The sequence below is a fragment of the Panthera tigris genome, chromosome C2, assembly GCF_018350195.1.
Source record: "Panthera tigris isolate Pti1 chromosome C2, P.tigris_Pti1_mat1.1, whole genome shotgun sequence".
NCBI lineage: Eukaryota > Metazoa > Chordata > Mammalia > Carnivora > Felidae > Panthera > Panthera tigris.
The window spans coordinates 5,607,833-5,632,920 of NC_056668.1; the positions used below are offsets into that span (position 1 = coordinate 5,607,833).

A 25,088-nucleotide genomic window follows, 5' to 3' on the forward strand; every position below is an offset into this window, starting at 1 on the left:
GTGCATCAGGCACTGTGCAAACACTGGGGACACGGCATTGAACACGGCGAGCATGGTCTCTGCTGTCATGGAGCTCAGAATCCAGCAGGGAATGCAGAATCTCAGTGGGGTTCCTGCAAGCGAACGTCACCCTAGGGGACCCCGGGGGCTGTGGGAGTACATAAGCGTCATCTGTGTCCACCACCTCCTGTCTTTTTTCTCCCACAACTGATCCCATCTCTTCATCCCTCACCCCCCGCCCTTAACAACCGCCCAAATGTCTTCTGAAATAAGAATTGCGTGCTCCTTATTGGTTGAAGCCTAAATATCAGCAGGTACAAATTGTCACCTCTCCAATGCTCCTTCTTCACATGGGGCACGGGTTCTTGTTAATATTACTGTGGTTGAAAAAGAATCCCTACAATAAATTCTTTGAAAGTAAACGTTGACGCCGAAGACTGAGATTCGTGTTTATGGAGGTATTTCACATTCACCCCTCTGCTTCTGGAGAAGGAAGGACCTGATATGGCTAGAGGTCTTTCTGCTCTTCAAATGCTTTTTAGGACCAGGGATTTGGGGGGGGGGGGCGTGGGGGGCAGTGCCTGAACCGTAATCCCCTTTGCTGTTCTGTACAATGAGTGCCTTGCTATGGCTGTTTACCGCCTCGCTGACATGTGCTTTTACCGCGTGTACTGTCCTCCTTCATATCCACGAGTACATGGGTGGGGTTGCCTCCGAGGTCCTCCCGGACTCAGCCACCCACGGCCCTTGTCCCCGTCAGCGTGGGTAATGAGAGTATGATGTCCCCCTCTGGTGGCCAGCCCGCTGGAACACACTGGGAGCATTGCTTTGGGAATTCACTTAGAGTTGTTAACTTTTCTTTCTTCCCTTCCTCCTTCCTTTCTGTGTGTGTGTGTGTGTGTGTGTGTGTGTGTGTGTGTGTGTGTCTGTCTGTCTGTGTTTGATTCCTAGTTGTGAACTGTCAAAGGCAGAGAAAAAAAACTCACGTCTCTATCTCTTCTTTTTTGAAAAACAAAACCCAAAAGACTCCTGGGATTCTGCTCAGAGAACCAAAGATGTTTCCCCTCAACTGAACTCGGCCACCATCATTGACATCCACCCTTCCTCCACCTACAGCATCCGCATGTACGCCAAGAACCGGATTGGCAAGAGCGAGCCCAGCAACGAGCTCTCCATCACCGCGGACGAGGCAGGTGCGTGTGACCGGGCGAGGCCCACACCCCAGAGCCCCCCAGCCGGCCCTCAGGGCTCAGGCAGCTAACAAGGACTCAGGCCTTTGCCTGTGTCTGGCCTTTGAAGGGTTCCCTCCATGGCGCCAGGCCCTGTTAGAGACTCGGACAGTGCCTTGCCTCCTGCTTTGAAGGCGCTGCTCTTCAAATAAGACTTCGTTCAGGGTTCTCGTGTCCAAGAATTAAAAGGCAAACCTAGAAGACTAACAATCTGGTGATATTTAAAGAGCTGCACGACCACTTTTACGATTGCCTTTTACAGTTTACGGTTTACTTTTACAATTGTAAAAGCTGCCATTTTTACACTTCCTTGGTTTGGATGCATGGAGTCCAGGCTGACAGGAGAGCCTTGAGTGTATGTCTTGCCCAAGGCCCTACGCAGCCCAGGTGTGAGAGGATCGCTTCAGTAGAAAATGGCAAGAAAACTCTGTGCGTGAGGAGTTGGGGGGACAGTGGTAGGAGATATTTTGTTGGTTAGAAATGTCAATATTTCTATAGCACACTTTACTGTTCTTTTTCCTATTACAAAGAATTTCATAGTCAGTGTTAAAAATTAAGAGGCTAGGGGCTCTTGGGTGGCTCAGGCGGTTAAGCGGCCGACTTCGGCTCAGGTCATGATCTCGAGATTCGTGGGTTCGAGCCCCACGTTGGGCTCCGTGCTGCCAGCTCGGAGCCTGGAGCCTGCCTCCGATTCTGTGTCTCCCCCTCTCTCTGCCCCTCCCATACTCATGCCCTGTCTCTCTCTGTCTCTTAATAATAAATAAATGTCAAAAAAAATTTTTTTAAAGAAAATTAAGAGGCTAGAGATCAGCATTTTGTAGAAGGTAAAACCGCTTCCATAATCCCACCACCTAGAGCTACCAGTGAACATGGCGATACCACCTCGTAAATCAGTCATCGCGCACACACACACACACACACACACACACATGTGTGTGCACACTCCCCCACATGCATGGCTACCAGGGGGTGAATTAACCAGTTTGTAGAGGACTGAGAAAGCTGACTGTCAACCCACCTCCTGGCAGGAAAAGGGGAAGGAAAACTAAGGAATCAAGGCCAGGTTCACCTCTTGGGAGGAAGAGTGTCCAGCCCCAAACCTAGCTTTTCTTTCTCTGCCTGAAATCGGAGATAATCAGCTACGACCCACCACTGCAATAAAGTTGGAAACGTAGTCTCAGATCCCTTCTTCATCACCAGGGTTAAGAGGATCATCCCCAGATGAGTGAGAGTCCACGGGAGATCTGTTTTAGCTTTCACCGGGGGAATTAGGGCTGTTCTTGACTTTCTTCCTTCCACGCACTTCTCTTTGGCCCTCATTAGCGGCCTTCCGGAAGGACATCGCTCTTGTATACCCTTAAGTACTCGTCTGCGATTCCTAATGATACCCTTCCACCATCTACTTAATAAATCGAATCTTATTAGATCTTATATAGATCTTATTAGATAATAAGATAGATCTTATTATTAGTAATAAGAAATTTTCCATTTCTTATTACTACAAACACCACTGTGATGAACATCCTTTCTGGTATATCTTTTGACATTTAAGGCTATTTTTTTAGGTGAAATTCCAGGAAGTAAGGTTGCTGGCTCAAAAAAAATGCAAACATGTATTCTTCTGATTACGTCAATACCGTCTTCTGTCAGTACTGGGTTGGAATGGACAGCTCTTCCCGAACTAGAGATGAGCACTTTTTCTCAACCCAGGAACACATCAGTTCTTGAAAACCGTTTTTAAGGGCAGGCAATAGGATAGCTTTATGCTTGAGTGTCCGGGGCTGAGCCATTTCTATTACTTAGAAACTCGGTGTGATTGCTCATCTGCAAAACAGACGTAATGATGGCTTTCTCCTCCTGACCCCAACCGTGTGGGTCATCGGGTGGGGGGGAAAGGCAGGCTGTGAAAGCACTCTGTAGGTCTCAAACAAGTGAGAAATGCGCATCAACACGCTCTTGCAGAAATAGAATTTTATTTAAATATTTCAACAACCCACTAACTTCCTGGAATGTCATCACGTTGTATATTTAGGGAAGACACACTGTCCCCAAAATGTAATCTTTGACGCACTGTGCAAACTTCTCCTTCCTTCCTAACGCTGCCCCGTCTTGACAGCCTTCTCAAGAAAACTGTATTTTCCCCTGGTGCATCTTGGGGCTGCCTTCCTGATCGCCGTTATGAATCCTGCTGCTTTTCTCTGGCTCTGCGTGGCCTCTGCTGCAGCTGGCCGTTGCCATGGCAGCGCGTCCCTCCGGGCTGGGCGGTCAGGCGAACAGCCGCTCCGGTCACCGGCCTGCAGTACAGATTCCCAGCATCTCTGCAGACGCTCAGATGCAGAAGCCACCTCCTTGGCTTCCAGGGCGGCCTCTTGGATTTTACCTGCACGCTGGCTGCTGTCGGCTGCTCCTTCCCGCCAGCCCCGCTCATTTACTATTCAGATGAGCGAAGGGAAGATGCAAGGAGAGGAGCAGGTGGAACAGAGTGAAGCTTCAAAACAGAATTTGGCTTTGTCTGGGTGCATAGGTTTTGTGGCTGGAATTTTAAAAAGCAGATTTTCTCAAGGGAGCCTGGGTGGTTCAGTCGGTTGAGCGTCCAACTTCCGCTCAGGTCACGATCTCGCGGTTCGCGAGCTGGAGCTCCACATCAGGCTCGCTGCCGTCCGCACAGAGCTGCTTCAGATCCTCTGTCCCCCTCTCTCTCTGCCCCACCCCTGTCTGCATGCTCTCTCTCTCAAAAATAGATTAAAAAAACATTCACCTCTCAGGCAGTAAGAATCCTCAGATGGAAACTTCCGGAATCTGTAGACCCGCTCATTTTTATGGCGAGGCATTGCCCAAGTCTGAGGTACCGGGGGACATCGGTCAGTACCCACCTGGGTGGGGACATGAGTCGGGGAGGTGGTTAGTTAGGTCCGGGTCTCCCCACACCCCCTGTACTTGGAAGCTGCACTCAGCTTCCTCTGGCCCTTTGCTGCCCCCCACCTGCCATGCTGTCCATGTGTGCTGAGTCCTCTGTCTGGAAGGGCAACCAAGTTCCCATCTCCCTGGATGACATTAGTGCTCCTCCCCAGCACAAGTAGGAATCCTTCTGGCAATTGCCTTTGAGGCATATCATCATTTCTCCATGGAGCTCAGTGTCCCGGATGATGCCGTGACCCCCCTCATCATCAGGGGCTACACGCTGCTCAGGTCTCATTCTTCATGTGTGGCTGGCACAAGGCAGACCTTTCATGGAATTCTGACGTGGGAGGAATATTCATGAAGAAGCCTCACAGGATTGTGTTAGAGTGGGTATAACGGTGAACCCCCTGTGTGTGCGATGAGGATATATTTGCACTGAAGCTTTGAAGGGCCTCATGAGGAGAGAAAAGGAGAGGGGCACCTGGGTGGCTCAGTCGGTCAGGCGTCTTCACTCAGGTCATGATCTCACAGTTTGTGAGTTCGAACCCCGCGTCGGGCTCTGTGCTGATGCTCCGAGCCTGGAACCTGCTTCAGATTCTATGTCTCCTTCTGTCTCTGTTCCTCTCGCACTCGCACTCTGTCTCTCTCTCTCTCTCTCTCTCTCTCTCTCAAAAATAAGTAAAGATTAAAAAAAATAAAAGAAGAAAAGTAGAGAGAGGCAAAAGGGAAGAAGGGGTGGAAGGTGGAGGAAGAGGAAGCCACACGTGTCCGAGCACCAGCTAAGACACGGGCATCACCAGAGCCAGCAGCCTGAGATTCCTGACCCTGTCCTGATGGGCTGGGCCTTGTTCCCGGTCACAGACTGCAGCCCACAGCACAGCAGGCCCGAGTGTGTGTTCGGCTCGGGTCTGCCTATTAGCGTGCCAATCTTTGAATTTAGGTGTCAGTTTTTAAAATCTGGAAAACTCAGATCAAAATCTAGTAACAATTCCTCTTGAGTGCCTGCTTGTCAAGAATCAGCTGGGGCCAAGGGTACAGAGGTTACCTTGAGGCTGACCATATACTCCCCGGAATTCATCATCGCCCCACCCTTTTTTCATGTAACAGTTCAGCAAATTACAGCCCATGAGCCAAATCCCACTTACAACCCTCAAGCTAAGAATAGGTTTTTCATCTTAAAAAGAAGAATATGTCACAGAGACCTCCTGTGGCCTGCAAAGCCTAAATATTTACTACTTGTCCCCTTACGTAAAAAGTTTATAGATCCCAGGGGCACCTGGGGGCTCAGTTGGCTAAGTGCCTAACTTCAGCTCAGGTCATGATCTCACGGTTCGTGAGTTCAAGCCCTGCATCGGGCTCCGTGCTGACATCTTGGAGCCTGGAGTCTGCTTCCAATTCTGTGTCTCCCTCTCTCTCTGTCCTTCCCCCACTTGTGTGCGTGCTCTCTCTCTCTCTCAAAAGTATTAATAAATAAAATTGTTTTAAAAGTTTACAGATCCCTAATTTAGGCCGTGGTGGGAATGTGGGTTCTGGACTCCTGCTGTATCTTCCGTCACAAAGCTTAGTGCAGAAGGTGTCACTGCCACCTACACAGTGTCCTTAGCCAACATTAGAAAATAGCACGGTTCCAATGCCACAGTCCCAAGTGTGTTTTCATGTGAGGGCTCACAGATGCGTTTGTCAGACACCCTGGTATATGCTTGACATGCATCAGGGGTCTCACTGTCTAGAGCTGTCTTCCTGACTTCCCTCAGCAGCCTCTAGCCCCTCAGAGAGCAGAAGGAGAGAGAGGAAGTAGGGACACAGGCAAGAGTTAATGGGATTAGATCCTAATGGACCGGAGGCGCACTGTCTTACCAAGTTCCTTCAACACCGATCGTCGCGTCACGTCCACAGCTGACCCTCACCCAAGACCAGCTTCCCCATTAGCAGCTGTGCTCCGAACGCTATGTGTCACCAGCGCCGGTGCCCGAGGTTGGGTGGCTGATCCCTTCACCGTCTTCGTTATGAAACTGCCCATAGAATGCAGAAGTTCAGATATGCAGGAGCTCGCAGAGAAACCACTGAATTTTTTTCCAGACGCACCAGAGGAGAGAAGGTCAGGATGACGGAAGGGTCACCACATGGAGTCGTTGGGTTTCCATTGGATCTGGTGCTAAGTTAACAGCCCTGGGCATCAGGCTTGATCACAGTCCAGAGAAACAAGATGTGATCCAGAGGAAGAGTGTCCTCTTTGTGCTGAGCTGGGGGCTGAGAGGGAGAGGATATGATGAGGGCTTAAGGAATAAAAGGCATCCACGTGTAACAGTATACATGAAGGTCAGTGCACAGTAGGACCCAGTGTGGCATCAACCGTGTTCTTCCAGAAGACGGTCAAGTGCACAGCGTCTGCCCACAGGGAAGAACCGGGCACGCCCTGCCGCTGAGCCTTTAGCAATCTGCCCCCGTGGCTGTCGTTTTTCTTCAGCTTCCACTGAAAGACTTTGAGAATTAAACCAAACAAATCATTGGCTGCCTCGCTGTCCCTCATCCATGCCCTATAGTCCCTCACTGGCTAACCTAGAATGTTCTCGAATGGTTTGGAATGTTCTTCCCCCTCCTCCCACAACTCCTCAGGTGTTTGGTCCAACCCACTGCCTGCTCAAGCATACTAGGTCCCCTCCCTTCCTCAACATTCTCATTTTTTAAAAATAGCATCACTCGCCATCCACATAGCATATAATCTACCAATTTATTTTGTTTATGAGCTATTTTTAGTCCCTCCCACAAGGTCAGGAATAGTTGCCTGTTTGGTTCATTGCTGCATCCCAGCCACCTAGAATACTGTTTGGCACATAATAAGTCTTAAATTAAAAAGTTAAATTAATAAACTATTCACTTGATAAATAGTTATTAAGTGAATTCCTTTTTTTCCCATGTAGGGGTCAACTGTTCTTTGTTTAATTTGATTTTTATTAAACACTGTCTTTGTCTCCTCCCAGCAAAGAACATTGCTCTCATGCCCAATACCTCCATCAGAAGTGAATGTGTGGTAGAATTGTGTAGTTGCCCCTCGGACATTTTTTTTCCTTATTTTTTTATTTTTCTTAAGTAGGTTCCATGCCCAGCATGGATCCCAGTGCGGGGCTTGAACTCAGGCCCTTGAGATGATGACCTAAGCTGAGATCAAGAATCAGACACTCAATACACTGAGCCACCCAGATGCCCCCCCACTTGGACATTTTTTAAACCCATTTTTATATCTAGTCCTTGCCTACTTTTGGACCTGTGCAGAGTAAGCCCTCAGTAAATTCCCCAATAAGGGAACCAGAGGTGGAAACTTGGAACAGATTCCCACTGGGATGGTTCAGCCAGGTTAAATGATTGATTTGGTTCCAAGAGTCTGAATAAAGCCAGGAGATGGCTTTGTGGAGGAGAGAATATTCCGAGGGTAGAGGGGTGTGCCACAGCTGGAGTCTTGGTATCTGCTGATGGGAAGTGAGAGAGAGGACTGTCTGTGGAGACTGTCCATTGAGAGCCACAAGGGGTCAGGTTAGCAGGATGAGGGAGAGGGGCTGTGTCAGGAGGCAGGGATGAGAGGCCAGCCCTGGTGCCCGTAAGAGGAAATCAAGAGCAGAGGTCTGCATGTCTGGAGGTTAGGAAGGGTCCGTCATCATTGTGTCTCGAGCCAGACAGAATTAGTAAAGGCTGCCTTGCCTAGGAAAAACATGAGGAACTGAAATATCATTTTCACTTACTATCGTTTTGCAGGTTGAACAGTTTGGGCTTCTATAGAAATACAAAGAGTGTTTGTTTTGAAAAATCACATTCATTCTTAATTCTTACCTCCCAGCTTGCAAGAAAAAGCTAGAAAAAAGAAGAAACTATGCTTTCTATATATAGTGATAGCTTCAGTTCAAGAGCATGTACATAAATTCTTAAATGTCAGATGTCAACACGATTTTCAAAGTTAGTTAAATAAATGAGGACCTAGTGGTTGATCTTGAATACTTTCAGCATTTGGGATTTCAATCTGCCTTGGATTATAACTTTACAGAAATCCTCTGTTTGCCATGAGATGAAGACTCGGGGGCTAATTACAGCTCAGGAAAGCATGCAAATTCCAAAAACAGACTAATTTTTTCAATAAAGGCTTTTCCTATAATGCTTTAGAAACTTAGAGTGGAAAATTCAGTGCTCAAAAAACCAAAAATGCGTCCTAGTTTAATTGGGCATGGCGCTAATGTGTGTGTGTGTGTAGGTTGTTCTTTCCTCCCTTGTCTTTTTTTTCTATTACTTTGTTTGTTTGTTTGTTTGTTTTTAATGTTAATTTATTTTTTGAGAGAGAGAGAGAGCATGAGCATGAGCAGGGGGAGGGGCAGAGAGAGAGGAAGACACAGAATCCGAAGCAGGCTCCAGGCTCCGAGCTGTCAGCACAGAGCCAGACGTGGGGCTCGAACTCACGGAGCATGAGATCATGACCTGAGCTGAGTCACACGCTTAACCGACTGAGCCACCCAGGCACCCTTCTATCACTTTATTTTTAAGAGAGGGGAGGTCAGAAACCATTCCCTTCAGAGAATAGGCCAACCAATAAATGAGTTACTAACAAACCACTAGGCTACATAAAAAGGTGCCATGTTCTTAAACATGGTCAGGTCTGTCCTAGAGACAGGGACTGGGGCGGGGGGGGCCTTCGGAGAGTAAGGGACCAGCCTGGAAAAACAAATCCTCCCCAGTTCATGACTGCATTATTGACTTCATGTTTTCTGATAAAATCCAGGCCATTTTATAAACGCTGTCCTCACATCTTTGTTTTTAAGCCTGACTACATGTCGTCAAGGATGTGAAGCCTGAGACTGTGTGCCACCACACCACAGGCCACGGCCCAGACACACCCAGAGGACGCAGAATGCGGGGCTGTCCCCACACTGTCTCCTGTGCCTCTCAAATGGGATCCTCATGAAATCTGATGTAGCACAATTAAATTAAAATAATTCAGCACCAGTATATAGCTGTCAGACCTCAAAGTAATTTTTCCAAGAAGGATTTTCAGGCCCGAACCCCGTGCTTCCTGATGATCACAGAATCATCAATGTGGGAGAAACCTGTCCCACGGGTATTCATTGGAGCTGCTGTGGAAGGCTCCTGCATTCAAGGCCTGACCCTGTGAGCAGAAGCTAGGTGCAGAGCTATGACAACCATTATGGCAGGTGGCTGGAGGCCAGCCCCTCCCTTGGTCCCTGCTCTGGAGTCCCCTTCAGTGCTAGCACATTCCTTTCATTGGAGGATCATCGATGGATCCAAGAGGCCACAGCACCCATGGCCAACCAACCATCCCCATGACCTGCTGGGGAGAGAGAACTGTGCTCTTTGTTTCAGTGTCTGCACGTTTCTTTCCCCTTCAAAGCGGGGACTTGCTCTGGACCCGGATCGGGAGGCTGTTCAGCTTAGAGTCCGCTAGGGGAAGACAGTCTACGTGTGTGCCCAGCACCACAGTGACTGTGACGGTCCCGATGCTGAGATGGGGTGCACTGTGGGCATCACACAGGTGCAGGCAGGCAACACTGACAGAGGGAAAAGAAAGCTCCGGGGGAGAAGGTCAGATCTGCCTAGGGCAGATGTGGTTGGGTTCCACTGAGATGTTGGTGGCAGCTGAGACATGAGGGTGCATGGGGGATGGGGGTGCAGAATGGAAGCGTGCAGAAGGAGGCAAGACACAGGACACAGAACACAGGGAAGTCAGTATGATGACTGAGTGGTTTGAAGGCTGCTCTCGGCCCATGTCCCCTTTGAAACTGGCACCAGCCATAGATGAGGGGCTGGAGCAGGCTGTCGGGTGAGGCTGAGAGCCTCCGTGGGGACAGCGGCCGACCAAGCACAGAAAGGAGACCCGCAGGGCAGATCTCAGGGCTGGCGTGAGCAGGACGGAAGGAGGCATGGGGGAAGGAAGCCAAGTGCAGACTCAACTCCTCCTCTCTCTCTCTCCCGGCCCTTGTAAACATTTCCAGCTGCTCATTGCACACCCAGTATCTCCAATTCCCTCCCGGTTCATATTTCTAAAGCACGATGAACCATTTTTTCTGGAAAATCGTCTTCCCCTCTTGGCATTCTTACTCTCTCCTGGTCCCACCAGCCCTGGCCTCTGGAGTCAGCTCCCTACCCCCGCTTCTCCCCCCTGTATGGAGTCATAGGGTCCTGTGGTCCGTCCTCCAGTAGAAGTTGGGTGCCAGCTTCTTCCTGCCCAGTGCACTGCTCACCCCAGCCCACCTGCACACTCCGTCTGCACCTGTCGGTGGCCTCATGAAGGCCCACACGTGAGCTTCTCCCCATGTCACGTTCATGTGCCAAACTGGGGGTCCCTGCTCCTCTGTGCTGTATGGGGCACGCTTTTCCGCAGGCCATTCCTCAAGCCTGTGTGTTCCTAAAGCCCACGGCCCCCCTTCCTGCTCCAATTCTGACTTCCTGACCTTGCCTCTTATGATTTAGCTGGGAAAATGCAATCAGGTTTGAGCCTGCTTCCCTCACCCAGCAAGTCCCCCGAAAGCATCCCCGTTCTTTCTTCCCTCCTCCCACCCGGAGGTGGTTGCTCCGACTCCCCCTGGGACCCCTACCACCTCTGCTCCTGATAGAGCCCTTGCGTCTGTGCTCACACGTTGTTCCTTCAAGTGTACCTTTTCTTTTCATTGTGTGAATTTCCCCCTTTACTTCCCCTTATGCAAAACACTCAATGGTAATAACTATTATTGCTTGTATTTACAGAGTCCATGATTTTCACAGCAATCCTAGGACATGCATTTTATTGTCCTGTTAAATAACGAGGGAAACAGACAGAGAATTAAGTCACCTGCAAAGCACCACACAGCTACTAAGTGATAACAGCCAGGATTTGAACTCAGGCAGAAAGACCGAGACACCCACCAGCTTGGCAACTCCATCCGAGTATGGCTCACGCTTCTCCTGAATCAAGGGAAACAGGTTTCCCTTGACCTCCCCTCTCCCCTGATCTGACCTTTATCTTAGCCCTGCCATTGACTTGCGAACCCTTCAGACCAGTTCACATTCACTGTTTCTGCTTTCTTATCTGCCACGTGCTCCTTCCCCTGCCGCAAAGGGGCATCTCCAAGTCCATAGATGTGGCCCTTGTGCAGCTCAGCAGGGATCACAGAATTGTCATTCTGATAGCACGTTTGCACCCGAGGGAGTCTCTTCCTCGGAGTCCTGGGTTACCAGTTGCTTCCACTTCTCGGAAGACACTTGAGTATCTGGTCTGCCGTACGGTGGGGTTTCTCCCAGAGCGTGCATTCGCCGTTCTGATAACATGTGAACTCTCGGCGGACAAAAATATTTTCCGCCTCTGAGTTCGACGCTGTGTGCTCAGTGCCAGCACGTCGCTCACGCTAGTGACCGACTGGAACTGGAACGTAATCGGAATCTCTACAACCGTTGAAAATAAGGTGATGCGACTTGCACGCTTTGACTCTTCAAGTTTGCTTCTTCCGCCTTCCAAGGCGACAGACTTTGGGTAACGAGAGTTTTTTAGTCAGAGAGTGCGAAAAACTAAAGTCGTCTAAGAGACTCAAAGGCAGACGAATCCCGATTTTTTTGCTTTGCCCCAATAGCTCTGAACAACCTGCGTGGCCCCAATACCATGTCGCTAAACACGAGCTTCCAAGGGAAAGAGAGGGCGCTCCAACAGCCACCGCAGAGGTTTATAAAAGAAATGCTGTTTTTCAACTTCCTGTTTTACCTGTGAACTTGCTCAGACTTAGGGTTTATTAATCACGTCGTCAAAGGCGTGGTGAGGAGGCGACAGGACGCGTCCCCAAGGTTCATTGTTCCTGGGACTGGGTAAACACGGGGTAAATTTAGGACCCAGTGACTCTGCCAAATTGATTTGCTCCCTGAAGCTGCAAACACGTTTCTCTGTGCTTCCGGGGGGTGTGGCGGGGGGCGGGGGAGGGGGGCGCCTTCTGGGCCTGCGTGTTGTGTAGACTTCAGTCGGTTCTGGAACTCGGCTCTAATGGGCCTGTGGGCTTTGGTCTTCACAGCTCCTGACGGCCCACCTCAGGAAGTCCACTTGGAGCCCATCTCATCTCAGAGCATCCGAGTGACCTGGAAGGTAAAAACACTTGCATTCCTGACGCTTTTTGCGCGAGGTGTGCCCTTCACTCGTGTTAAGGGGTAGGATGCCGAGGCACTCAATTTCGTACAACTTCTGTTTTGCGAAAAGAGATTAACAGCCCTTTTCTTGAAATCGAATATGTGTATCCCCGTTTTGAACACTCGTGCGGCCGATTCTGTACCCACAAAGAGCGAGGTCGTTTTGCCTTGTTTCCACGCGTGGAATTTGATGGAGTCCTAAGAGCTGGTCTCCACACAAAGAGTGAAACAGATGTGGCCAGCGCGTCTCATTTCTGTCCGGTGGGGGGGGGGGGGGGGGCTTTTTCTAGTGGCTTTTCTCCCAGCGGCACATCAGACTGGCACAAAGCCCACTGAGCCGGTGGAATGGACCCCTGCCGGCACTGTTCCACCAGCTCGCGGCGTCCCGGACAGTGCCCGTCATGTCCCCTCAGGGAGCCAGGTGCCATCCTAGGCAGCAGTGACCGCACGTGGCCACAGGTGCGGACCTGCCGCTGGTCAGCCGGTTGCGGGGAGACACAGCTTGAGCGACAAACTGAACAGCTGCCCACTCGGCACAGTTTCGTCCGGCTGGCATGTTTTTTCCTAGCAAAGCTGTTGGCGGAGGAAGCAGAGTTGGTGAATGTCCTGGAACAAGCTGGTCACAAGCAGCCCGTAGGGTGCACTGCCCGACGTCACTAACGTGGTGGGGGAAACTGTCTAGGGGATTAGTCATCCCTCGATGTGCTCTTACCATTGATGACTGTAGGTCCAATCCCTTCTATCCAGAATATTCTTGCTGGAGCCAACTTGTGTAAGTTGCACTGGCTCTTCCAGCTCTGGTTTCCCTCCCTGCGTTCCATCTCAGAGGAGAAGTCGACAACCACAGCGGGGTCCTTAAGGGGCTCGCCCCTGAAACCCGGGAAGACCTCACTCATCACACCTGCTGTTGCTGTTTTCCTTCCGGTCCCAGCTCCTTAGAAAAGTGAGCTGCATCCATAACACAAAAGGATCCTCGTTGTCATGGTGGTGTTGACGCACTTTAAGGCCACAAGCCCTCCTGCGGCGAGCTCTTACATCCCCTAGCCAGTGCTGTGGCTCCGGGGGACAGCAAGCCAGGACCGTTTAGCCGGACGGACAGTGCAGGCCAAGCAGCGTGGGAGGGGGGTGGTGTTTGTCTCTGTGAGCACGTCCGCCAGCTGCGAGCATCACACGCTGTGTAATAAAAGGCACTCAGCAAGCCGTAGCCCCGTACGCATCCCGGCCAGGCTACAGACGGAATGCTGACTCACTCGGGCTCAAAGGCTCTGTGAGGCTTCCTCCACTGGCCCGGCAGCATCTCACACTTTGCCACCGGAAAACACCAGCTATTCCTGTGGTCCCTAAAGCGTTCTGGTCCCTCATGAGAAAGTTGTCTGTCCACAGAGCTCCTACACCGAAAAACGGAAACTTTTGAGACTTTAAGAGGCATTGCGTCCTTTCTGTCTCTAGAAGAAAAAAAAAAAGCCAAAATCGGTAAATTGCAGTTACGTTTCTTCTTAGTGTCAAAAGAATGACCGTGTTGTGGGCTCTTAGAAGAAAGCCTCGCTTCCGTTAGGTCATGAGCCGATCGTAATGCATGGTTCAGTGTTTTCCCTCGGAGCAGCGGGCCGACGTTGTGTGGCCCGTCAGCACGCGGACAGGTGCACAGGTGACTTAACAGACCGAACGAGGTAAGGGCCGCCGTTCGCTGGCTTGGCATTTCCTGTTGGCCTGATTATGTAATGGAAGTGCGTCCCCGATTCAACTGAATTGTGCTTTTATCTGCAACCCAAAGTATATGTAAAGGATGATACATTGGAGAAAATATGCCTTGATGTTATTATGGTGTAGAAGTCCCAGATTTATATCTTGTGTACGGAGACTGATCAGAAAAGGGAAGAGAGAAGGAAGTAAAGAAAGAAAGAGAAATCACATTTCCCCAGAGAGGGAGCCCTGCGCCAGTCAGCAGGATAGAAATCCCCCAAGTTGTGAGAGGACTGGGCTGGACACTCATTCAGGGTCACGGGACAGCTGACGGAAGTAGAAGGTGAGCTCCGTGGAGAGAAGACAGAGGAGAGAATAGCCCTGGGGCTTTGGTGGGAAAACAGCCAATTTAGGCTCTCGACCTCTTAAAGGTCAGGGGCACTTTGGCAGCCTTTCTTTAACACTGGAGCTGGAGACTAAGTTCATTTAATTACTGTGTAAGCAGTGCTCCTGTGACACGCCCCTTCTGTTGAACAAAATAAACAACACGGCTTTCTTTTTTATCCAGCCATGTCTTTCACCAAAGAAAAGTCAAATTTAAAAATTTTCAAGTCTGGTGAAGTTTCCCCAGGGCCCACTGAATGGTCTACCCATAGGGCTCGCCAGGCCACTCAGCACTGGCTGCAGGCTGTCACCCTGCTTTCTTCCAGTGACAATGGGCCCTTAACGTGCCCACAGCTGGCCTCTGCCTCCTCCTTGCGGGTCATGGCCAACACCGCTTGTAACGTTCCCCCTTCTGCCTGCCCGGTCCCTCTGACTCGACTCTCTGTGAAGATGTGTGCATCTCCAAAGTGGAATTAATTATCGGAGCATCTGTGCCACCCTCACTCTTGGTGACAGTTCAGGGAGACCCCCATCACACGGGTTCTACGTTCTGTTCTACGTTCTGTTGTTCTGTGAGCTCCTGAAGGTCAGGGAGTGTCTCATCCATCTTCGGTCCCCAGTGACCTTGGCACGCATGAATGAGTGAATGAACAAATGATTGGCTGAGGACATCTGTGAGCTGAGAATGATGAGGTCCATAGCATAGATGTTCCATATCACAATGGCCTCTGAAGCCTTCCATCGTTCAGCACCTGCCGTGGAGAAGGCACCCCAGCTATGAGGAAATCCGAGCCTCAGGCTGTACTATCATGAGGGTCTAACCCATGCTACAGTGAGGTTCTCCCGAGCCTACCGTGGGTGGACACCCAAAGATGTGAGCCCTGCTCTGTGGGGCAGACGGACGGCCAATGGGCTTCTCCTGTAATTTATTGAAAACCGAGTGGCCGTAATGGTTCACAAATTTTGTGATAGGTGTCAGAGGAAATGGCCCTTTGCACGTCACATCAAATGTCAGCCTTCGGGCAGATGTCCGAGAACCAGGGCCATATTAAATCGGGCTTTTAATACTTTTACGTATTTGGAATTAAATAAAAATGCTGAGCAGCACCTTGGCAGCAACTCTAGAGGTAACATCAGTGGTTCTAAATAAATAAAAATAAATGATACTAAAGGTTCGTTTTCTAGCTCTGGCTCCCCCCTCAACCCTTTAAAGGCCAGAAGGGTCTGCAGAAGCAAATACAATTTACTGCATGTTTTTGCTGGCGTTCCTTAAAATCAGAACAAATATGTAAAGCTACCAATTTTTGATAACAGATTTGATAAAGTACCTGCAAAATCATAAAACTTAAAGGAGAATTCTTTGGTTTGTCAGGAAACTGTGGTTTCAGTCCGTGTCCCTAAGTGTCAAAATCCCGACGGAACAAGTCTCTTTTGAAGGTGCCTATCACCTTCTCTTCTGGCCAGTCTCAGAATCCATGGATTCCATTTTATTGCAAATGCAGGACAGTTTGATTGCCCGCTATTTGCATGTGCTTATAACAGAAAACCTTAAGCATCTGGAATATTTAACTACCACAGGTATTTTAAAACACTTCTCCAGAGGATGCAATTTAAGGCAGAGGTTTTTTGTTTTTTTGTTTTTCCTATTGACGTAAATATTTCCTTTTGTTTAAAACTAGAAGTCCGTTTAGAGCCGCAGGCCATCCGAAAACTACGGAATTTTCAGCTGTTTCAATATTGCCGTGCTAAAAACAGCTGTCAAACTGATGACTCCAGAGAGGTCCCTGAGAATGACTTTGCCACCTTTCTTGCCCCTTCTGTGTCCACCCCTCTGGCTGGATTTCATTTAGAATGAACAATGTTGGAAAAGAGACACCTGATTTCCATAAAATATGAACATCGCGTATTTAGGGGGTTAAATTTCAGTAAGCTGAAGAATGCTTTTAACCAAACGCCACATCTCCACAATCCCCAGTAATTCCCACTGATTGAAGCACCATTGCAATCTATCTATCGTATGTTTCTGAGATGAGCTCTTCCAATGAGAAAATGGCTTAGCTCGTCATTTAAAAACAGAACTGCTTCTTGCCAGTGACTTTCATCATAATGATTTAATAAATGGCAGGTTCCCCTTGACTCCTGCATCTAAATCCCCCTACCCAGGAAATGGCTTGCTGTGTTGGAAAAGACAGCCTTCTAGAACATAGCTAGTATTCCCTGGCTGGGATCCCTGAAGCATTTGCTCTCTACCAGGCATTGTGTTCAATTTTGCATACATTATGCCATTAGATCTGTGTATCGAGTACGTCAGGTTTTGTACAAACTCCTGACGTTAAACGGATTTGCCCAAAATCTGAGGGCTGGGGACTATCCACTTGAGGACCCTCACGCAGCTTTTCCAACTGGTTTCTAAGCAACCGAAAAGCTAAGGTACTTGAAATGCCAAGACTGCAGCTTGGGCCCAAGTGAAGTTCAACAAATATTAGTTTCTTGTCCTGTTCCTTCCAACCTCATGTTATAAATTCCACCCGACATTAGTGTTAGAGGAGAGAAGAAAAATGTAACTTTTACCTTCTCCCTCTTTCTTTCCAACTGTAAACTTGAACCTTAGCGTAACTAGACCAGTAAGTCAACACCCCTTTTTCCAACATCAGTTGAAATTGAAAAGGGTTGCCTTGAAATTAATTTTACTTCATTTCTTGCTTCTCACTTTAATCCTCAGGCTATGAAAAATTACAGAATTTACATTTCTTAATCAATTTGTTCTAGAGTTGGATTTACAGCAGCTTTATTAAAAATCCCGATGACCAACATGTGTTACAAATATTTAAGTAACTATCAGCCCTTCTCATATTAACAAGCCAGGCTCTTTCCCCTATAGTAAGAGAAGAAAAATCCAAGCTGATTTAGAAACGTTTTGGGCATCCACATAGCCTAGGAGTATTCTCTCTCAGCTTCTTACAGTTGACTTGCTCTGGGAGGATAGAGGGCATATCTTGTCTTGTTTTTGTTTGTTCACTGTATCCCCCATAGAATTATATTTAAATATGTGTTAAATGAACACGTGAACAATTTCTATTGCTTGCATTCATGTTAAAATATTCATATCAAGAGGCAGTACCTTGTTTCTGGAAACCTTTTTTTTTTTTTTACTGTGTTCACATCTTACTTTTTTGTACATGTATAACGTACACAAATCCCTTTAACAGCCCCATCCATTGCTTATTTGCTTCATTTGGCATATATTTGGCATCTCTCTCCATCTACCCCTTGGGTTAGCCTTCCTGGTTTAGCTGTGTGATTGGCCTTCACCACTGACCCTAGTTCTCTGTCCCAGGGAGAGCCTTGATCCAGACTGCCCAAGGGTCCTGGCTGACCTCCCAACCTAAGCAGGCAATTCTCTTGGTTCCCAGCCCCCAAGTGCAGCAAAAAGATGCTGGCCAGCTTTCCAAAGGCTGCTTAGTGGCCAGGAGTGTGGGTCCAGGTCTGACACCAGGCATGCTGGAGAGATTGGCTGGAACTCAGCATAGGAGGGACATCCCATTGTACGGCTCCAGTTAATTGACCCTGACAGGACACAAATTGAGCTTGGACTAAGGACTAGGATCAAGGCCATCTCCATTCACCAGCTGGCAATCCTTTCAGATGGCTTGTTCTGTAAGTTTCACACTGAGGCTGGATGAACATGACACAATACAAGACGTCAGAGGCACTTTCGTTGTTCTGTTTCAAAGATGTTAGGTGATAAACTGCTAGCGAAGAGTGTTAGGAGGCAAAGAAGGTATTTTTGGCTTCATAGAGAACATTATCAAAAATGCAAATAAGAATAATGATAACAATCACCAAGTTAGAGCTAAAAGAGCGTTCTGGACATTTATTGATGACCAGCTACAGGTCTTTCTCTGTCTAACACAGCAACATCATATTTTACAAGTGAATTAGGTTGTAAAGGTGGGACATTACGGGAGAAAAGGTGGGGAGCACCTGGGTGGCTCAGTCGGTTGAGCGTCTGACTCTTGATTTTGGCTTAGGTCGTGATCCCAGAGTCAGGAGATTGAGCCTCATGTCAGACTCCTTGCTGAGCATGGGGCCTGTTTAAGATTCCGTCTCTCTCCCTCTGCCCCTCTCCCCCACCCATGCTCTCTATTTCTCTCTCTAAAAAAAAATAAAATAAAATAACTAAGATGGGACATTAGGATAAAAATTGCTTATGAGTGAATAATATTAAAAATTACTTAATTGCCTATTAAGTACACTATGCATAATTTTAGCTATGAAATTTTACAGGGACATATGTGTATGAATATATACTACTTCTAGTGAAAAAATAAGAGTATATGCAAAAATATCACTTGACGACATTTCATCATGCATCAAGGAGGATTAACATAAGTTAAATGTCTCTACAAGTAAATTGCATATAGTAAGAATACTTGGATATCATTTAAAAAGTAATAGATTAGACTTCAGGAAAATCACGTATTACTCCCATGACCACACCTGATAAAAATGACCTCAAGCAACTTACTTTGTCTTTGCTGAAACTCAAACCCTTTACATTCGTTCCATTCAGAGAGTTTTTCTTATTTTATCATAAACGAATGGACTTGTTTATGAGTATTATCTTCCCTGCTCATCATCTATCAGTACTGACTTGATAACAGAGAGGATAAAAGGCATGATGACACTTTAGAATATGCAGGTTGAACCCTTGAATGACAGCCTCAATTTTGATCCCTCTGCAGGATGCTGGCCCCCAGGTGGCTCTGGGTAGCACAGCCCATTCTGCTACCAATACATCCCAGTAAATATAAATATTGTGAAATTTGCCTTACCAAAAAACAAAACAAAAACAAAAACAAAAACACAAAAAAACAAAAAGCAAAACCAAAACAAAAAAAAACCCCAAAAAACAACAGCAACAACAAATAAATAAAAATTTTATTTTAAATAATCTAATAATGAATGACTAGGTAGTAACTTTAAGAAAAATAGTCATAAGATTGCCTCGTATTTAGTTTTACTGGTTCTCATAAAATACTAACTCTGCTTTTAACAGAGAGCAAGTCAGATCAAGCTACAGTGAGTATGGTTCTAACCATCATAAAACCAATTGGCACCCATCAAGTGAGTGAATGAAGATACACCATTTTATTTGCTTGATTTTCCTAGAGAGCAGTCATTAAGCCATCTTGCTGATGACATTTCTCATCTTATCAGAGAAATCAAATAAGGTGGTTAAGTTAATAAATGGGGCACCTATGTTAGAATGAAAAAATCAAACAAATAAAGGAACACATGTCCGACCAAGAATTGCACAGACATCAGATGACACCTGTAATGTCCTGGGCATGTCTCTTAAGGCAAAGGAAGAAATATGATGCTGCTTTTATCATTTAAAACCAGGCTGGACAAAGTTCTTTGTGGTCTGTTTCAGGAAGAACTCTGGCCAGGACAGCATGAGCCAATTGCTGTAGGAGACTGTCCTGTATCCAGTTTCCACATTCTGTGTTCAGGATAACATGAAAGCAAACAGAAAAACACAACGTATGCTTTCAGATTCATTTCACCACTACAAATGCATTTAACTAAATGCAGTAAGATGTAACCAATCAACTCTATCTCGTATAATTTTTTTTTTAAAGGCAGCTCCTCTTTGTAGAAATCTCTTTGAAAACTAGTTTTACGTTCTTTCAATTCTTGTGATGGATTCCTCCCGTTAGCACATGCTTTTGAAAAGTTTAAGTTGAGATGTGAAATAAAAATGCTGTGCGCTTTGAGTAATCACAGAAATATGGGCAATGAAACAATTCTACCTTTTAAAGATATATTACCATTTTTTTGTGTTTTTTCTGGAAGTTAACCATCTACAGTTGAAAATCAGCCCTGTTTTTATATAAATAACAGAAGAATTCAGGAGGCATATTATTGACTTCTGGAAGTCAGAATCCCCAAGGAAGGAAAGTATGAGGTATAGAGTGTGCAGGGTCACTCCAGGGTCAACACAGGACCTGTGGCTCTCTTTGCATTTGGGCATGTGTCGGCCTCATCCCCCATCTGAGAACCAGACTGGTCCCTTGGGGGGTCCCATGTCCAGGATAGCATGTTCCTGACAGGGGAGACTATCCTGTTGAACACTCTCTCAACACTTCTCTTCCATTACCCATTCGTGAGTGTTCATGCCCATAGGTCCTTCAGTTGAGGCCAATGCCTTTCATTACCAAAGCACGAATAAGAAGCCAAGTTTAATAGCTCTCTGGAAGCAATGGGCCGTGTGCTTCAATCATGACACAAAGAGTAGACGGTGGATACTAAACCCATGATCGAAAGTCCACTGTTGATGCAGGCACTGCTGCTCTTCTCATAGGACCCGTTAGAACTTTGCCATCCCCGCAAGGAGGAGGACTGACTCCATCAAACACTCAGCCCCAACCCTGGCCCCTCTCAGACCCTCCTGTCACAGAGGTGCGTCTCCTCACACCATTGCTCACCTCCCATCCCCGCCCCGTGTTCACATCTTACTTTGTTCTAGAGTAAGCTGAACAAAGCTTACTCTAGCGCAACCCATGAATTCTACCCTGCACGTTGATTCAGTCCACAACATTGTGTCCCACAGGGGTCTGTATGCCGTTTCTGTCAAGGGCCAAAGAGTAAATACTTCCAGCCTTGTGAGTCCTATAGCCTCTGTCTTAACCATTTAGCTCTGCCACTGGAGGGCAGAAGCAGACAGCCAAATGAGTGCATCCAAGCTCCAGTAAAACTTTACTTAGACATACTGACCTTTGAAGCTCACGTAATTTTCACATGCCACAAAATACTCTCCCTCCTTTGAATTTTGCAGCCATGTAGAAATGTAAAAAGTGTATACGTTCTTAGCTAAGGGCCATGTAGAAGAAATGCCCAAAGAGACTTGGCCCCTGGACCATAGTTTGTCAACCGTGCTTTACTGAAGAAGGCAACGCCTGGGAAGCAGCCGTATGCAATTGGAACACATCACAAATAAGCTTCCTGTCCCTTGGCTCTTTGAACCAAGATTTAAAGCACTGAAGGACTTCCTTCTGAAGTTTGGATCTTCTTTGGTTCTTCTGGATAGAAAATACAGTGACAGAAGCAACTCTTCGTATGGTTGAGGCAGACCGTTTCTCTACAAAGACACTAATACCTTTGAAAACACTGCCTTTTGCACTTGCTTAGCAGATCTGGACCAACTGTGCCCCCAGATCTCCTTGGCCACCCTACCATCCCCAGGGGCTCCCATTACCTACAGGGGAGGTAGCCCAGGTTGTCACCCTCTAGTCCGCATAGGAGGAGCCAAGCCCTTTGAGATGACTCAGGTGTTGCTAAATAGTTGGGGTCCCAGCCCTATGTTCACAAACTGGTACACGCTCTCTTTCGACATCCTAACCAAAACTCCTTTCCCTCTACATCCCCATTGCCTGCACAATGTCTAGACACTCAGGTGGGACCTGTCTCCCCAAACATCACAGTCTCCAGGTTCATTCTTTCTTGGCTGGGCCCTGGCTACATCCCTTGTTGGCCAACGGAGATATCTCCTGCACCCCTCCCCACTCTATCCCTGCTCCTTCCCTCATATGAACCTGGGCTCCTTTATTCTCCATGCCATTTCTCTCCAACAGACTCCACTCGCAGACTCTGGGACACTGCGAGTCATCACCCCTCTGGCCAACTCTGTTTCTCAGAAACATCTAGACATCTAGAGGCCCTGACATTAAATGTGAGATATTCTGGAGACCAGCTCTCAGAGCCAGTACATATAAAATCAAGTAGGGTCTGCGTATGTGCTGTGAATTCCTTTGTTAGGTCTTTGGTAGAAACCGCTGGATAAGCCTCTCTGGCTGGTGAGAAATGCTGTGTGTGGTTATCAGACAGGGTAGGATGGAAGGGACAGTGACATTCCGAAAAGGGAGGGGACCCAGCAAGAGGAGCGATAAACAAATGTTTATTGGCTGGATGAATGAATGACTGAGTGAATGAATGAATGAAATGAGAGCCACCCCACACTTTAGAAAGTAAATAAATGAAGTCCTGTTATGCAATAGTTAACCTCAATTTGATCCCATAAAATTGTAAGAGCCTGTTTCTAAAATTCTACATGTGTTTTCCAAGCCTGCGCATACGCTTGGCCCCTGCCTCTTCCCCAGCTGCCAAATCTGACTGGAATAGTAACTACCAGCTACAAGTCAGAGTTCCTGGCCTCTCAATACTGTGTATTTCAGAGTTCTGTCATTCGCCGTCAATTTCTCAGCCCTGAACTGAATAGCTTCTGTGTTCCAAAGCACGTCTCATGGGCAGATCACATGTCCACTTTGTATTTCACAACATGTGACCCTTCATTCTGTCCTGACCACTGGATGACAGTAACTTTTGGGGAGGGTGCCACGTGGCCATGTGTACCCCTCATAGGAGACACACGGCGTGGACACTGTATTTCGTGCAGAGACAAGGCGCAGACCTCTTCTCTTGGACATCGCTTCGTCAAAACCCACCGTCCATTCACTCAGAGCAGCTGTTCAGCCAGGGGTCTGTGCAGCAAGGCATGGTCCCCCTCCAACTGAGGCTGCATGTGAAGCAGAGCCCCTTCCCCACTGTGCCACTCACGGGACCATGAAGGTCTGACAGTCATTATTTGCTTGTGTTCCCTTTGGTTCCACAGAGAGACCAGGAAAATGGGTTATTAGTGACCTGAAATTTAAGGAATCAGTGGTTGTTTAACTACATTGTCCATCCCAAGCAAGGCCAATATTCAACTCTGTAAAGACTCCCCAAGACAACAACAGTGGTTCTCAGGCTTGAGCATACATCAGGATGCCCTGGAGGACTTGTGAAAACACAGATCACCACCCCTACCCCTCAGCGGGTTTCTGATTCAGAGGGGATTCCCTAGCTTTCTCCCCACTCCAGACATCCCCACCCCCACAGTCATCACAGATCCCTCCTGAAGGGTCCCTCGGAGGTATTCCTTCCGGGGTCATCTCTTGTGATCTCGCCTGGGTGCAGCAGGGAAGGTCGACTGCATTCCAGCAACGGCTGGTCTTCCTCTAGGCTCAGGGGAAGTGTTCCTTCTCGGGAACCTTTTTGCCCACAATGGGAAAAGGCACCTCTCTCTTTTTCCCTTCCATGCTATCCAGTGCCAACCTTGAGCACCACAAGCATAGTGCTCTGCGTTAATCACGGATTCACTTGCAGGTGTCCACTTGTATGGGAGAGGCACCAGCCCCTACTGCTCTATTTAATGCATCCGTTCACTGCGCAAGCTTACTGAGTAGCCGCTATTTATGTTGGGGAGCAGGGAAGGGGGCTGGAGGGATAACATGAACGAACATGAGAAAAGACAGACCGCCACCCCTGTAATAAAGGGAAATGAGGACAGGTTTCATTTTAAGTGAATTTGGAACAATCTAAAAGGAAAATTTGCGATTCATTTTTCACCTGAGTTACTCAACAGGCCTGAGCAATGTGGTGTTCCTGGAATGCAGAAGTCTGCGGTAGAGGTGTTTAGCTCTCATGGTTGGCCGGCAGGTGAATCCTGGCAATGAGCAGAGTCCATTCGCCTGTGGTGGGAAGGGGGAGGGGAGCGTGCCAGAAACAGGCCCCGGCTAGTGGTTTTCTAAAGAAGAGATGCCTGTTCTCATCACTCACGTCCTTGATGGTGCTGTGAGCATTTGCACATCCCTGTTTTTACCAACTTTTCAAAGACCTCTACATCTGCCACTGCGGCTCCCAGGCTGATTTGGATGAATGCATAAAATACTGGCACTTGCAAAACCACACAGATCCATTGACAAGGTGCTACTGTTGTCATGGAGATCAAAAGAGACAGTTTCTTAAAGGAAGTGGGGGTTGGCAGGGGAGGATCGGAGGCTGGAGAAAGGGCGCCTAGAAGGATGAAAGAAGGCTGTTTAGGGAGACTAAAGGAGGAAGAAAATGCCAGGGCCAGAAAGGGGACAGAGTACCCCAGATGGCAGATAAATGAGGCACATGGAAAGAAACCGGGCTCATTACTGGATCCAAAAGCAAATGAAAGGAAGAGTAGTATTCAACGTGGAAAAATAATTAACCCCTACATGAGAAACGCAATAGTGAATAGAGACGGGCTTCTCGTGGAACTGTAGCACACTCTGAGGGGTTTGAGAGAAGGTAGGAACAGAACCCCCCGTAAATCAGAGCCATCTGTAAATAACAACATCTTCCAGTGCGGAAAGGGACTCAGAATGTTGAATTCTACAATATAGAGTGAAGGGGGCCCTCCTCCACTTTAGACTTCCTTCCTTTGTTCTTTTTTTCTTCATTTTTCCATTCACTTACTCTCCAGAATCTTCCTTTAGTATGTATTAAGAGGACTAGTTGGCAGGTGAGGTTTGCTCTAAATCTGTGGGTCTGCCTTAAGTGATCCTTATTGTATATTTTTTAATGTTCTTATTTATTTATTTGTTTGGTTTTGAGAGAAAGAGAAAGAGAAAAAAAAAAACAAAAACACAAGTGGGGGAAGAGCAGAGAGAGAAAGGGAGCTCCAGGCTCTGAGTGCAGAGAGCCCAACACGGGGCTCAAACCCATGGACCGTGAGATCATGACCTGAGCTGAAATCAGCCGCTTAACCAACTGAGCCACCCAGGCGCCTCAAGTGATCCTTATTATGAAAACACGTAGCCCATCAGCTGGCTAAGGAAGTGAGCAAACTTTCTGGAATACCTGTTTTAAGAAGGAAAATAAAAAGATCACTTTGTCCAA

General features: G+C 47.6%; 1 protein-coding gene across 1 annotated transcript in view; it reads left to right on the forward strand.

Moving 5' to 3' along the window:
- Nucleotides 1-25,088, forward strand: part of DSCAM (DS cell adhesion molecule) — a 763,813-nt gene that overhangs the window by 630,566 nt on the left and 108,159 nt on the right. Inside the window, exons 16-17 of the mRNA XM_042956621.1 lie at nt 1,026-1,193; nt 12,161-12,231. Of these exons, the coding sequence (XP_042812555.1) occupies nt 1,026-1,193; nt 12,161-12,231 (239 nt within the window). The remainder of the gene's footprint in view (nt 1-1,025; nt 1,194-12,160; nt 12,232-25,088) is intronic.